This window comes from Candoia aspera, chromosome 2, assembly GCF_035149785.1.
Source record: "Candoia aspera isolate rCanAsp1 chromosome 2, rCanAsp1.hap2, whole genome shotgun sequence".
NCBI classification, from domain to species: Eukaryota; Metazoa; Chordata; class Lepidosauria; order Squamata; family Boidae; genus Candoia; species Candoia aspera.
Genome location: NC_086154.1, coordinates 235284818 through 235300350, shown reverse-complemented (window position 1 = coordinate 235300350; position 15533 = coordinate 235284818). Strand labels below are relative to the sequence as shown.

Here is a 15533-nt window from a genome sequence, read left to right as displayed (position 1 = left end):
TGCTACTTCCCAGGAAGTGGGAATTAATTGAAAGTGACAAACATAAGGAAGCTAGTAAACAACCTCACTATTTCTGGACATTGCAATGTGGAAAAGGGGGGCTGTTAACACCTAAAGGTAAAGATACATTTCAAAATAATGTTAAAGCAGAATAGTTCAAAATCAGTTGGTGATTTCAGAATACAGTGAAATCTTATTTTAAAGGTTTAATAGGGGAGATGGGTGTTATTCAGGATGTCAATTGAATGGAAGAGATGGCATTACCCAAATGACACATAACAGAACTGGGTCTGCTACATTGAAGTCTAGTGAATTGGGGCTTCACTACACTGTTAAAATGGAATAGACACAGTGCAACTCTGATTCTTTCCTAAATATAATAAGAGTTCTCATCTGTTCTACTTCGTTGGAAATCTGGAGATACACTGGAGTAAAAAAACAGAGAATGGGAAAGATGACGGGTTTGAATGAGGCCAGGAAATGCTGGAATAGAAATGGCTGTGGCAAAGGCTGGGGATAAACCTGCATTTACATCTGTGATCATATCCACAACAGATCACTTGATACCACTAACAAGACAATGAGTGACAACGCCCAATCTAAAACTCTGCTGGTTAGAGCTCATAGTAGCTCGAAATTCTGTTAATGTCCTACAACTTAATTGTTAATATTGACACAGTATATGAAGAACAGTTGATATTAAGTTTTATATAAAATATGCAGGAATGAGAAGCATCAATCATATTTGTTCATCATATTTGTTCATTCCCCAGGGAACAAAAGCCATCTTCTGTAGAAGCAAAATGGAAAGATGCAGCAGAAACTGTAATTATTGGAGGTGGGTGTGTTGGTGTCAGTCTTGCCTATCACTTGGCCAAGGCTGGCATGAAGGATGTACTTTTGTTGGAAAAATCTGAGCTCACTGCTGGATCTACTTGGCATGCAGTAAGTGAAATTTCCAATGTTTGAAACATGAAACAAAACGTAATTTTTCTTTGCTTAGGCCACAATTCATTTTAGTGAACTGTTGTTATTAAAAGACCTGAAACAGACTTTGGTGAGCCATTTTTAAATTACTGTGCAATGCAGTGGAAAATGCCATCCAGGTGAAACTCATTGATTACTGATGCTTAATACAAGTGTGAAAGAATTGCTTGTCCACTTGCAGCTGTTGTTCTGGCAACCAATTGCATGCTCAGATTGAAGGGAATGTTCCTGGATTACCACTGTAATATGGAACCCAGAGAGGCAGAAACAGTGTTCAATAACTACAATATTACTTAGGTTTTGTGGGACATGATATATTTGGAAGCAGATGTACAGAGCTTCAACAATAAGAAACAAATACTTGTGGAGATAAAAATGGTAAGGACCTACTGATGCATTTAAATTAGGAGGCATCAATTCTGTTTTGTGAATGTTCAGGCTTGCAGTCTAAGGAGCAAAACACTCTGATGTAATAGGATGAGAAAGGTTATAGTCATAGAAAAACAGTCTATTTATATTCAGTTAGTAGTCAAGTCCTCTTGCTCTGGAACATCATAAGGGTTCCTGGCTCAGTAGTAGGTCCAAGTGTCATTGCTAGTTACAAAGAAGTTGTTTTCAGTAGTTTGCAGGCACGGGGTAATCCTAGATACCAGATTATGTGTCAGTATGTTATGCCAAGCTAGGCATAACTAGTATGTACCATAATGTCTGAGATGGAAAACATTTGTGGTCATCATATACATTCATATCTAATTAATCATTAATAATAACCTTAACTTCTAATAAGCTTTATCACAAATAAAATATTTTTCTTCTAATATGGGATTAAAATCACCTTTACAATTCAGTTCATAAACTGAATTGTAAAGGTGATTTTAATCCCATATTAGAAGAAAAATATTTTCTTCTATTAAGAAAATAGAAGAAATTTATTCTTCTAAATAGAAGAAATTTATTCTTCTATTTAAAATATTAAATGTTTTAGCTTCTACTAACAAAACAAACTGTTTTGTTAGTAGAAGCTAAAACATTTAATATTCTCAGTCTGAAAATCTTTAACTGCTTATCTTCCAAACTTTTGACTGCTTACGTCTGCAAGTATGATTGCTACATTGATTTAGGCATGCATTAAGATGTACAGTTTAATCATTAAAAATCCTGTCCTTGAATTATACCTCCTGGAACTAAGATAGGATTAATGGTTGGATCTATTTGCCTTGTGTACCAAGCTTTCTTGGATAATTTCTAAAGTAATATCATGGTGTTTCCAAGAGTTCTCAGACAATGTTTAGAAGAATCTGAACATTGGAAAACTTTCCACCATTTCTTTTATTTCACTAAATCTCTTTTCCAAACTTGCCCTGGCAGAGAGGAATGCTGACAAAATTGGATGCTGCACTCTTAGGTTCCGAAAACTATCCCTTGGAAGTATCTGGTACTGTTGGATATTCCAGTATTTGGAAATACCTAGACAGCATAATCTGGACTGCATTTAATATTCATCAATGAGAGAGGGTGATTGTGTAATAAGAGATGCATCTGTCCTTTTTCCTTTCCTATTCTCTGGCAGTAGCTGATCCCTTTAACTGGTGTAGCTAACCTTTTATATGCAAAACAAATATGTTTCCACTCAAGTTTCTTGTAGCTTTGCGAAGTTGGATTCAGGCAGCTACACGGGTAGAACACAGTGACTATGCTGTGCTTGGAGAAATGTAATTGTAAGCCATTCTCTCCCATTCATAACTTCTACCAAAGGACAGAATCAGTTTTTTAGACAGATAAGGAACCATATTATTGTCTTGTACTATTAACTGTTAACTGTGAATATACATAGAAATGATTAATGCAGGGACTTTTTACTCCTCTGTGAAACATGCAACACAACTGCATACCAAGTGTTAGCTAGAATTAAAATGTAATTTTAGATTGCTAAAGTATAGTAAGTGGGTCTAAACCTAAGAAGTCTTAAAACTTCCATAATTTGCTTACTATATTTAACTGTATGTAGTGCTACAACCCATATGCTCAGTAGCCTGCCTGCCATTCCTCAGACAAGACCTCAAGTTGCCAGTTTAAATATACTGAATACATACCTTCTGTAGACTGAGACAAGGTTAGGAATACATATGCAGGAAGATTACCCAACCCTGCCCATTTCTGCTGGAGAGAAAAAAAATCATTTAAATCTAGGCCAGGATGTAGAAATGAAGGGTATGATAAAGGAAAGAAGTAACTTTTTCCTCCTAAACCTCTGCTTTAAGGTTATAATCTACAAGCATCTGGGAAAATCCAGAAGAAGCAAGCAAGGACATTTGCAGAAAGCTGAGATATTCTCAAATTCACATACCATGATTTCATGATACATATTTCATCATTTGTTTGCCATGTAGATGCCGCGAAAGGAAGCAGGAATTATTTGCTACAATGATCCTTTGTCTCTAAGGTATATGTAAAAATTTAGAAAGTACAGAAAAGAAGAAACAGAAAAAAACCAGAAAGAAAAATAGAAAAGAAAGAATAAGAATATAGTAAAGAAAAATAAAATATATAAAAAAATGACTTCCCCCTTCATCACAAGTATAAACAATTTTAGTAACTTACCACCTTCTCTTAAAATACAATAAATGATCTCTTCTCCCCATATCTCATCTCTTATCTATAAATAAATCCTTAAAGTCCTGGTGTCAGCAAAAGTCCATTAAGAGTTACCAGAGATAACAACATTTAGTTTAACCTTGATCAAATTAACCAACTTTATATTCCTTCCTTTTACTTTTAACAGTCTTGTTCTTTAATCTCTTCAATTAATGTCCTGGAACTTGATTTCTTTTCATGTTTTCTTTGTGCCTTCTCACAAAATCCTTCAAAGCTTTAACAAATTTCTTTTGTAAATCCAATGTAAGAAAGTTATCCAGGTCAGTCTTTTGGTTTGTTATTTGTACATCCCTTTTAATTATTAAGACATCAGCCAATTTCATTTGTATAACCAGTGTAGCATCTTTTTCCATATCATTCTTGTAGCCTGTCATTTTTAAATCCACTTTCAACTCAGTCCCAGTCTTATCTGGTAAAGGCTGTTCCTCTTCCATAGCATCTTTTAAACATAGACTATCTATAATGGCAGACATTCTTAAAGTTAACTTCTAGATCCATTGTTCACAAATATCATTCAATATGTCCAATGTTAAAGCATTTTGCTCCATCCTGTATTAGTCAAATGTAAGTGTTCCTTTCCTTTAATTGTAGTCTTTAGTTCCTTCTGGTTCCCTCTAGTATCCAACCTTCAAAGTCTCATCCCATCATGTTTTTTTTAACAAATTTAAAATAACAGCATTTTCCCATGGGAAGAATTCTTATAGTTAATTTCAAAATCTTATTTCAAATTCATCTGGACCCTTAGTCCATTTGTAACTTTCCAAAATCAATGTTCTAATCACCCTTTTGCTGTTTATTCCAAAAAAAGAATTTTTTTAAAGTCCTTAAACTTGTATTTAAATGTCATGCCCTTGAGGTTGGATTCAGCTGCAACACAGACTGCTTCAGGCACTCACCTGTAGCAATTCCTCTAGGAATCTCTGCACCCTGTTGAAGTGTGTGACTTGCGAGCAAGCAGCAAGACGCTGAACTAACCAGCGAAACTTAAAAAGATTGGCAACAGCTGTGCACACTTGGCAGGGGCAAGGGGGGACTTAAGCCTCATAAAAACAGCCTTCAGTTGCTAGAAGCAACTTAGGCATCTGGCTTCATGTACCATGACTCTGGTTGGAATCCAGTTATTTATGACCCCGGCTTGTTCATTGACTAAGACCTCATCTCCCCCTTGGTGTGGCTTCCTAAATCTTCAGCTTGACTTTGGACTGCTCGACCTGGAATTTCATCTTTGCCCAGCTAAGTTCTTATCTGTGGTCAATTGCTGCTTTCCTGCTTTTTTCCTTTTGCTCTGCTACTTTCTGCTGCCTTGCTGCTGGAACTTGCATAAACAAGTCTCCCCCTTAACACTGCGTGTGCCTATGAACTCTTATTTAGCTCCTGAAGGGGTGCTAAGAAAGCCAAGACATGAAATTAAAACTTCTTTTGCTAAGGATTGAAGGAAACTCACCTGGTACTATTAAAAACTTGTCAATGCAAACGTTCCTAATAGCTGAAAAGCAGTTAAGAAGCAATTTCTGAAAGTGATTAAGAAATGAGGCTTGGCGAACCTTACATCCATATAGGCTGCATTACAGCTGTGAACTTGGTTGAAATCCCTCAATTCCCAGCTGCTCAACTCACAAGACGACCACAAAAATCTCAATTCCTGCAGTCTACTCACAAGGAGCGGCTGTCTGGAGTACAAGCAGGTGATCTCACGATCTCTCCTTTTTCCGGAGAGACTTCGCCAACTAGAATTCACCATCTGGCTGCCGATCTCCGCCACAATGCTGTCCCCACTCCTTCAGGGATGTCTAGTTTGCCATAACTCCTCACCAGAAGTCCTGAGCTCTCTCTTGTCCTTGGGTCCCCTGTCCAGTCATCTTTAACTAACTTTCTTCCCCATGCAATCCCTTGCCTTAATCTTCTTCCCCATGCAATCCCTTGCCTTAAACCATGAAAGCCAGCTGGGTGATTTTGGGCCAGTCCTTCTCAGCCCAACCTATGTCATTGTGGCTGATGTGGGGAAAATAGGAGGTGGGAGCACGGTGTAGGCCACTTTGAGTTGCACAGAATGGAGGCAGAATATAAATTAGATGATTATGATGATTGGATTTCTTGTCCCATTTGGTCATGTCCTCTTCTGCATTTTTCAGTTGTTTCCACAACAATTTCTTTTCAGTTATATTACTGGAGGAGAGCTGGTCCCTGTTTGACCAAGGTGTCATCCTTTTACCTAACTTACTTTCCTTTAATATTTGTTCTCACCTCTCCCACATCCTTTCTCATCTTCTCTTTCTCAGTACCATTCGCTCAATCCCCCCCGGTACTGTTTGGCATTCTGTAAATCCTCAGTAAGAACATCCAAAGTTCTTGGATAGTTATTAGGTATCTTCCCTAACCAACCTGTTACTGGTCTTTCTGATCGTCCTAACACTCCTTTAAGCCAATCTGTGGTCCAAGGATGTATTACAGCAGATAAGAGTTCCAGGTCTCTTGCATCAAGATATGGCTCTATTCTACACATCAGTTGGAATAAGGGAAATTATTGGCGCTGTGGGTTAAACCGCTGAGCTGTCGATCGGAAGGTCGGCGGTTCGAAACCGCGCGGCGGGGTGAGCTCCCATTGCTCGTCCCAGCTCCTGCACACCAAGCAGTTCGAAAACATGCAAATGTGAGTAGATTAATTGGTACCGCTTCGGCGGGAAGGTAACGGCGTTCCGTGAGTCATGCTGGCCACATGACCCGGAAGTGTCCTATGGACAACGCCGGCTCCAAGGCTTTGAAACGGAGATGAGCACCGCCCCCTAGAGTCGGACACGACTGGACTTTACGTCAAGGGAAACCTTTACCTTTACCTTATATACAAATTCATCAGGGTCTTCTTTCTGTTGTCTCTCTTCTAGACCCTTCATATTTAACTGTGTTTGAAAGATTATTTTGCAAAAATATCTTTAGACCTATAATAGCATTTGGATTTCCTTTCCCCACATGATCCTGAATTCTGGATAAGCATTCATTATTCTAGTAATTTCTTTTTGGGGAGATGAGGCCAGAAAGCATTTTAAGTGATAGTCCCAGTGCTTTAGAACAGCCTCCCCCTAATAGTGAGATTGGCTACCTGTAGCTAGTTAAGATGAAGATCTTCTGGAGGGCTTTGGAAGAATGAATTATTTTATTATTTTCTATTATTTTTATTATTATTAGAGGGACGCGGTGGCGCTGCGGGTTAAACTGCTGAGCTGCTGATCAGAAGGTCGGCGGTTCGAAACCGCGCGGCGGGGTGAGCTCCCGTTGCTCGTCCCAGCTCCTGCTCACCTAGCAGTTCGAAAACATGCAAATGTGAGTAGATCAATAGGTACCGCTTTGGCGGGAAGGTAACGGCGTTCCGAGTCGTCATGCTGGCCACATGACCCGGAAGTGTCTATGACAACGCCGGCTCCAAGGCTTAGAAACGGAGATGAGCACCGCCCCCTAGAGTCGGATTCGACTGGACTTTATGTCAAGGGAAACCTTTACCTTTACTTATTATTAGGCTATTGTTAGTACTTTTGTGGATTTTATAAAATTGATGCTTTGTACACTACTGGGAGTCATTGAGATGTAGTGGTTAGAGATAGTTAAATAGGTAATTTCCAAAAGTGATTGAAAGTGTGGTTAGCGGACCCAATATCCTTAAAAAGGCTCCACCTCGGTTGAGAGCATGTTGGCTTCCCTTCGTCTCCTGGCACTCAAACCTGCTGGAAACCGCTGTCCTGTGGTCTCCTCATGAATACAAGTGGGCAATCTCCCATCCTCTCCTTATCCAGAGAGGTTCCAAGGAATCAGTCTACTCGGTGGTCCTTCAGTCATGGCCATGACGTCATCTCTCTTCATTTGGAGACATGCTAGTTTGCCATTTCTCACCCGGAAGTCTGAAGTCAAACTTAATTTTGAACAGAAATATATTGGATGCATTATAGTATGTGAAGGTGTGGTAATAAGAATTAAGAAAAAAATTGCTTGGTGAGTGAAGTGAAGGAGGCGGTGGACAAGAAACAATACATGTAAGAGAATGGTTGTTACAGTTTCTTTCTCTAATCCTCATTTTTGTATCGTGTGTATAGAGGAAAAAAAATAATTGCAAAGTGTTTACTCAAATAAAGACTTGAGAGCAAATTTGATGGAAATTAAAAATAGTTTTGGAAGTGGGTGAAGAGGGTTAACTGAAGAACTTGCAGCAGAGTAAATGAAATTAAAAATAAAAGTTAGGAATTCATTTGAGATAAAACAGAAGTGAGGGAATGTCGGAAAGAATATATTAGAGATTTTAATGGAAATGATAGTGATATGTTGAAGAGAGAAACTGAAGCAAATGCTTTAAACGTTAGTGTCCAAGAAAAAGTTGATGAAAAGGAAATGATAACTGCCGTTAAGAATGTTAAAAAATGATAGGACTGTAAGTGCAGACATGAACCTGGGGAAATGCTAAAATGTGGATATGGTTTGCTTATGGAGAGGCTGTGCAACTTATTTAACATGTATATGAAAGCAGTATTTATGCCTAGCAATTGGAAGAATGCTGTTATTGTTCTCTTGTACGAAGGGACAGCTAGTAAGATTGTATGCAAAAAGGGCAGGAGGGTTAGTGTTAAGCATGACTAGAAAGGTCTTTGATGTAATTGTGATCAAAAGAGTTAGGACTGGATCCAAAACAAATTATTCATAGTTAAATACTTTTAAAATCAAGAACTTGTTAATAATGGCTAAATTTTCACACTATCTTAATCTGGGAACAAATCATTGTCTTTATATTAACTTTATGTTGGTCCTTTTTAAAGGCAGGTTTGACAACGTATTTTCATCCTGGAATAAATCTGAAGAAAATCCATCATTACAGCATCAAGCTTTATGAAAAATTAGAGGAGGAGACTGGGCAGGTAAGAAACTTTAAATATATTGAATACAAAGAATATTAATTATGTAAAATATACAATTTTAGAATGATTTAATTGGCTGGAGCTGTTTAGCAGCTTTAGCATGTTTCTGTTTACAAGCTATATGAGAATAGCATTTTTTAATTAATGAAACAAATATTAAGCAGAAAGATTATTCATGTATAGTCTGTATATGATTATTATGTTTGTATATAATATGTTTTAATGTCCCAAAGTTATCTGTAGATGATAAGCATTTTCTTACATTCAGGCATCCTTGTTTATTTACAAAGTCTCTGGAAATTATATTACATGTGAATTCATTTTGAATCCATTTATCTGTGGCACACATTGATTAATAATTAATTTTTAAATTTTGAAAGTGGTGCATATTAAATTGTTCACATCTTTAAGGGAGAACAGATAAATACAATAAAAAGCTTAATGGCAAAGTTCACTGATGTAATTACCACATCAGTGAAGCAAAATGAAAAACCAAATGATCTTTGGCATCATGATGGAAATTCTGCTAATGTCACTATGTTGTATCCCTTGTGAAAGTCAGGAATTATATCTTATCTATCTATCTCTATCTCTCTATCTCTCTCTCTCGCTAGCTTTCAGTTTTTCCCCCAAAGGATGGAAAGTTTTGGTGAAATTCTCCTGAATGGGATGCCACTTACTTATTTCAACATAATCATCTCTCTAGTGATCTGCAGTTTCTGGCTTCCCACACTCCAGTTAAACCCCACTGAATATATTATGAAGGAGCATCTTCCATGGGGCTTTTTCAGATTCATTACTTAGAGGAGCCAGACGATTGTGGAATGTTGGAGGAATGCCTAATTAAAAAAAAAACTGACAACACTGCATCATCTGCCACCTGGCAGTCATAAAATAAATTCAAAAATAGTATCCAAATAAATTCTAAAGCACCCTGAATATTAAAATATGATTTAAAAAAACCTGAAGCCTCTTTCACAAACACTTTGAGCAAGAGATCAAAATCCAGTGGGAACAAGAGTTTTTTAAAACAAATGGAAAAATACAATCCCACAGTTCATAATAAGAGAAAAACACTGCTCAGATGGAAGACATATTAAAGTATAAAGTACACATTGAAACATTTGTGAGCTAAGTTTTCTAATATTGGCAACTATTTTATTCAATTTCTTAAAAAGGAACCTAGATCAAGATAGATTTTATGATGATTATTTTGAACTTCATTGGATTATGCATAAGTGCTCATAAATGTTCTATCTTGGAAGATGATGGGTTGTTATTGTTTTGTTCTGTTTCTCTCAGGCTGTGGGGTTTCATTGCCCAGGAAGTGTTAGAATTGCATCAACTCCAACAAGAGTGGATGAATTTAAATACCAAATGACTCGAGCAGGCTGGCACTCCACAGAGCAATATCTTATTGATCCAGAAAAAGTGCAAGAATTATTTCCTTTATTAAACATGGAGAAGGTATACCAACTTACTTATTTACAAAACCTGTAAAATATTTAACAAATGCAAAGGAACATGTCTAAAATGCAAAATCATTTTTTAAATATCTTAATCAGCAGTGTTTTCACTGGAAGTTTTGCCAGCAATGAAGAGAATGCAGAATAATGAACAACAATGAAACATGCAAGATTAGAGTCAATCTCAATAAAGCAATTTGAAGCTATTTTTTCAAGAAACCAGTTTTAAAGGAGACATCCTTTTTCTGCTTCCAAAATCACTGTGTCTGCACATGGATGTAGCCGTGAGACATCTCTAACACTTGTTAGCAAGTGGTGTTTGTTTGAGTGAGAGAAAGGGAAAATTATTAGACACACGACCGGAGAATATTTGTACTAACTATAGTCAATTTTATTTACATTTAAACGCAAGTAAAATTTAATTTAATTTTATCCTAAACTTTCTGTCTGTTGTTTACAATGCATCCCTTGGATCAGACTGATTTAAACAATTGAGGTTCAGTCTGGAGTGGGGAAAGGAGATCATGTCATCTATAAGCTACATATACAAATTTATTACTTTATTCTGTAGGCTGTGCTGGGTGCAGAAGCAGAAAGAAGTCTTCAATACTAATATTTATAAAAGAACCTGGAAATACTGTAAAGGTCAATTTTTGTTTGCAATCTATTATGACATACATATTGATACCTGATAAGTGAAACAAAGCAGGCTGTGAATAGTAGAATAAGACAGATAAATGTGAATAACCTGATTGTAACTCCTGATTAACACTAGAACAAATTGAATTAACATGAAGTATTTGCTTATTTTGTTATTCCACATGGTTAGATTCTGAATTTCTAGAAGCTATATACTGCTGCCAAGTTTTGTATCCAAATCTTTCCTCCTTTCTACTGATTGTGGAAGCAGGTAGAAAAAGTAAAACTAATGTAAGTAATATAAATTAATTCTGTTTGATACTGTACAGGTTTTAGCTGGTCTGTACAATCCTGGAGATGGTCATATAGATCCTTATTCTCTTACTATGGCCTTGGCTGCAGGAGCCAGGAAATATGGAGCACAGTTAAATTATCCAGTTCAAGTAACTAATTTAAAATCTAGACTAGATGGAACATGGGAAGTTGAAACTCCACATGGAATAATTAAAACAAACAGAATTGTGAATACAGCTGGTAAGTGATGAATTATATTTTCCTGCCTTTATAAGTTTAACAACAACTATAAAAACTTCCCATCTGGGGAGGAAGAGGTAACTCACATATCAAAGCATTGATGATTTAGGAAATACCTTACAAAAGAAAGTAGTATTTGCTTTTCACTCCATATTAGATGATCTCATGGAATATTTGGTTTTGTAGTTTATAGGACAGAAATGTTTCCTTATTCACCTTTCAAGGTTAAATTATACAATAATAAAGAAACCAAGTTAATTTATCCTCAGCTACCTTACATAAATCAGTGGATCTAATTTTCACACAAATATATAGGATCAAGATACAATGCCAGATTTCTGAGGTATAGATAGAACTAAAGGCTCATCCCCATGGTCGTTTTGGCTATGCTTTCTTATCAGCCAGGAGGAACTTGATGACAGGAAAGAGTTGAGTCTCATGATTGCTCAGTAGGTATTGCTAAGAACATGCAACTGCAAGTTCTTGGGGTTTTGGGGTGTGTAAGAGGTGTGTTAAGCTGTGGAGTGCTCTAGGGTACATCCACAAAATGTTATCAAAATGGTTATCAACTAGTTGACCTAACGACCATTAGCTGGCAGCAAAGAGTTAGAATTTTTATATCTCTTGGATGCCATCCAGCGGTGAGCTGGAACCATACAAATGAGATGCAGCCAATGGATAAGTGTTGTTGAAGAGCTAGTGTTTGAGAAATGGTTTTGTTACATATGTGTAGGTTGAAATGTCAGCTTATCCATCAAAAAACAGCCAATAAAGCAACTGCAGAAGCCAGGGTTATCGTCTCCCAGACTCCCGCATAGCCAGAGCAATAATAACATTAGAAAAAGTCCCCTTGTCCACTCTCCACTCTCAGAAGGCCCTCGGGACCACTTGCTCCACGGCATGACATGAATAGAACTGGTGCTCAAGAGCAGGAGTGAAATGTCTTTTGAGTGCTTTGGGTTTCATGGTGCTTTTTGGCAAGTCCATAGCAAACCTGCCAGACCAACCAGAGCTGAGCAGATTGCCAACTCTGGCTGCAGCATCTAAAGCTACTTCCACACGCGCCCTACATTGTAGAGTGAACTGGCATCAAAATAGCCATTCCCCTGGCATATCTCCTTCTCTGCTTCTGCCACCTGTGGCAAAGAAAAGAGGCAGCTGAGGACGGGCTTGTTGCCAGTTCTCATCCCATGGATCAGTCCATGAAATCAGAACTGACACCAAACCCTCAGTTTCCATGTATCCTTTATAACTTTCTTTCCCATGGCGGTAAAAGAGGTTGGGTGAAAGCATCTCTTCAGCTGCCCCTGTGCATGGTAAAGCTCCTTACCACCAAATACAGCCCCTCATCTTTAGTATATTATTGTTAAAACTTAACAATAGCCATGGTGTTAAAATAAATCCATGGGGTTGCCTAACATGGGAAGCTGCCTTACTTATGAGATTTTCGCCACCTAATTTTCATGTAACTTGAAGCAGTGTACCGAAAAGTTAAAAGCACATAAAAGAACAGAAATAACAAACAGCATCTCATAGGATACCCCCCAAAATAAAACTTGTATTGTATCAGTGAGTTCCCATATCCCCCTGGCCCAGGGCTTGCTGGAAGAGTCAGGTCTTGATGACCTTCCTGAAGGGCAGCAGGCTCACAGCCATGTGGACTTCAAAGGAAAGGGTATCCCAGCATGAAGGAATGTAGACTTGGCCTTGAAGGTAGGGAACAAATGAGCAAACCATTAAGGAACTACTTTCAGAAAATATTACTCAGTCCTGAGAAAGAGGAAACTGGAAAAAAGGCTTAAAACAACCTGCCTTGAGTTTGTTTAGTATAAGATAGGGCAGAGAGAACTCTGACAGGCTTTCAAGATTCTTTTACTATTCCTACAACAGTGTTTCTCAACTTCAGCAACTTTAAGAAGTGTGGGCTTCAACTTCCAGAATTCCCCAGCCAGCATGCTCAGTTGCTGAGGTTGAGAAACACTGCCATACAACAATAACGTAGCTTTTGTGGAATCCCTGCATTCTCTGTTTCTTGATCTGACTTACCTCTGCGGGCTGACAGGGAATATCTGGGAAAGCAAAGGTAAGGTGTGGGGACTAGGAAGAAGAAAACATCCCTTAAAAGGAAAAGGCAGACACTGGTAGACCAGTCTACACAGGTTTTTTTCATTCTCTCATTAAGTTATTAAACTGAAGTAGGCCTGGATTCAATGTTTAGCCGAAGGACCATTTGGAGTTAATACTGATTACCGACATGGGATGCTGTAGATAAACAAAACTATGATGAATGTATTTTCCTAAAACTGTTGGAGCCAATCTTCTTTCTTTGTTCCATATCCTCCTTTTCAAAACAAATAATTTGCTCTGCATGTTCATGCTAGGCTCAGTGTGCTAAGTTCAGAGTGGATTTCATAGAGAACACCTTGCCTTTACTTCTCATCCATTGCTCAATTTCAGAGAATATGTTACTCAATTTCCAAAGCGTAGTTCAGAATATTCAGCAGTTTGCTTGCCTGCTTTTTCACAGTTACATCATTGCTTCTGCTGCTGCCAAAATCTTTATGAGGTCGGGTGGCCTTTTAAATTTGACAAACAAAAATTTAAATACATACATACAGTAAATACATTCTCACAAATATTTTCTCTCTTCCACCTTGCAGTATTTAACAGAGAAAAATTATGTGCTGTGTTAACGTTCAGACTGTTTGCAAAGATGTGGTTTTTGTTGTTTGCAGACAACAACTCTTTAATTTGAAGATAGTGGCAAACTCTTGGTAGTAAAATGGCAAGTAGAGAGGCTCATTTACACATAAGGAAGGTATTGGAAGGAAAGAGAAGGTTAACCTTTGCTTTGTTTCCAGTCTCCATAACATGACTTGGTCTTCATAGAAAGCAGCATCCAAATTAAAACCACATGTGTTAAAACAATTTTATTTCTGTTTAAGTACAAATATGCAAAAAGTTCCAAGATTAATCCAAGAGGTTTGATGGATTTAAGTATCTGGGTGTTGTATTAGTGTTTAGGTAGGAAGGGTTTAAATAGGAAGGGGTCCCAGCTGAAAATGCAGCATGGGTAGTACAGAGATGAGCTGCAGTTTTCCAATTATTATATTTTTAAAAGGAGATAATTTTGTGCCTGCTCTATTAAACTATTTGAACCTAAGTTATTGGCTCAACTTCTATACAGAATTCAGTTAGGACTATACCCCAATTACTCTCCCTAAAAGTAGTGCAGTCTAAGTTCGATAGGGCAGTGTTTCAGATTCCTAAGGCTGCTTCATGGCTAGAAGGTCGTCTGCCTGAGTTGAAACTTGTGCTTGGCTGGAGATCTTTAATCTCTGACTAAAGTTTAACTTTTGTCCAGTCAATTTGGTTCTTGTAATTCATGATCTTCAGCAAAGGATCGTTACCTTGTCGTGGTGCTGGAGCTTGAGCACCTCAATGATGCCATGAGCTAAACCGTGAAGGGCCACCCAAGACGGGAAGGTCATGACAGAGAGGTCAGACTAAATGCGATCCCTGGGGAAGGTAATGGCAACCCACCCCAGTATTCTTGCCGTGAAAACTAAATGGATCAGTACAACCAGAGATATGTCGGTATACCATCGGAAGATGAGACCCCCAGGTCGGAAGATGGTCAAAATGCTACTGGGGAGGAACAGAGGATGAGTTCAACTAGCCCCAGACGTGATGACGCAGCTAGCTCAAAGCCGAAAGGACGGCTAGCGGCCGACGGTGCTGGTGGTGAACGGCGAATCCGATGTTCTAAGGATCAACACACCATTGGAACCTGGAATGTAAGATCTATGAGCCAGGGCAAATTGGATGTGGTTATTGGTGAGATGTCAAGATTAAAGATAGACATTCTGGGCGTCAGTGAACTGAAATGGACTGGAATGGGCCACTTCACATCAAATGACCACCAGATCTACTACTGTGGACAAGAGGACCACAGAAGAAATGGAGTAGCCTTCATAATTAATAGTAAAGTGGCTAAAGCAGTGCTTGGATACAATTCAAAAAACGACAGAATGATCTCAATTCGAATTCAGGGCAAGCCATCTAACATCACAGTGATCCAAATATACGCCCCAACCACAGATGCTGAAGAAGCTGAAGTAGAGCAGTTCTATGAGGATCTGCAGCACCTACTGGACAACACGCCTAAAAGAGATGTTATTTTCATCACGGGAGACTGGAATGCTAAGGTGGGCAGTCAAATGACACCTGGAATTACAGGTAAGCATGGCCTGGGTGAACAAAACGAAGCAGGACATAGGCTGATAGAATTTTGCCAAGACAACTCAATGTGCATAACAAACACTCTCTTCCAGCAACCTAAGAGACGGCTTTATAC

At 38.2% G+C, this 15533-nt stretch overlaps 1 protein-coding gene across 1 annotated transcript in view; it reads left to right on the top strand.

Annotated features, from left to right (window-relative positions):
* The window catches only part of DMGDH (dimethylglycine dehydrogenase), a 52851-nt gene that overhangs the window by 2619 nt on the left and 34699 nt on the right, over window positions 1-15533 (top strand). The window contains exons 2-5 of the mRNA XM_063295561.1: window positions 774-945; window positions 8439-8537; window positions 9840-10004; window positions 10972-11176. Of these exons, the coding sequence (XP_063151631.1) occupies window positions 774-945; window positions 8439-8537; window positions 9840-10004; window positions 10972-11176 (641 nt within the window). The remainder of the gene's footprint in view (window positions 1-773; window positions 946-8438; window positions 8538-9839; window positions 10005-10971; window positions 11177-15533) is intronic.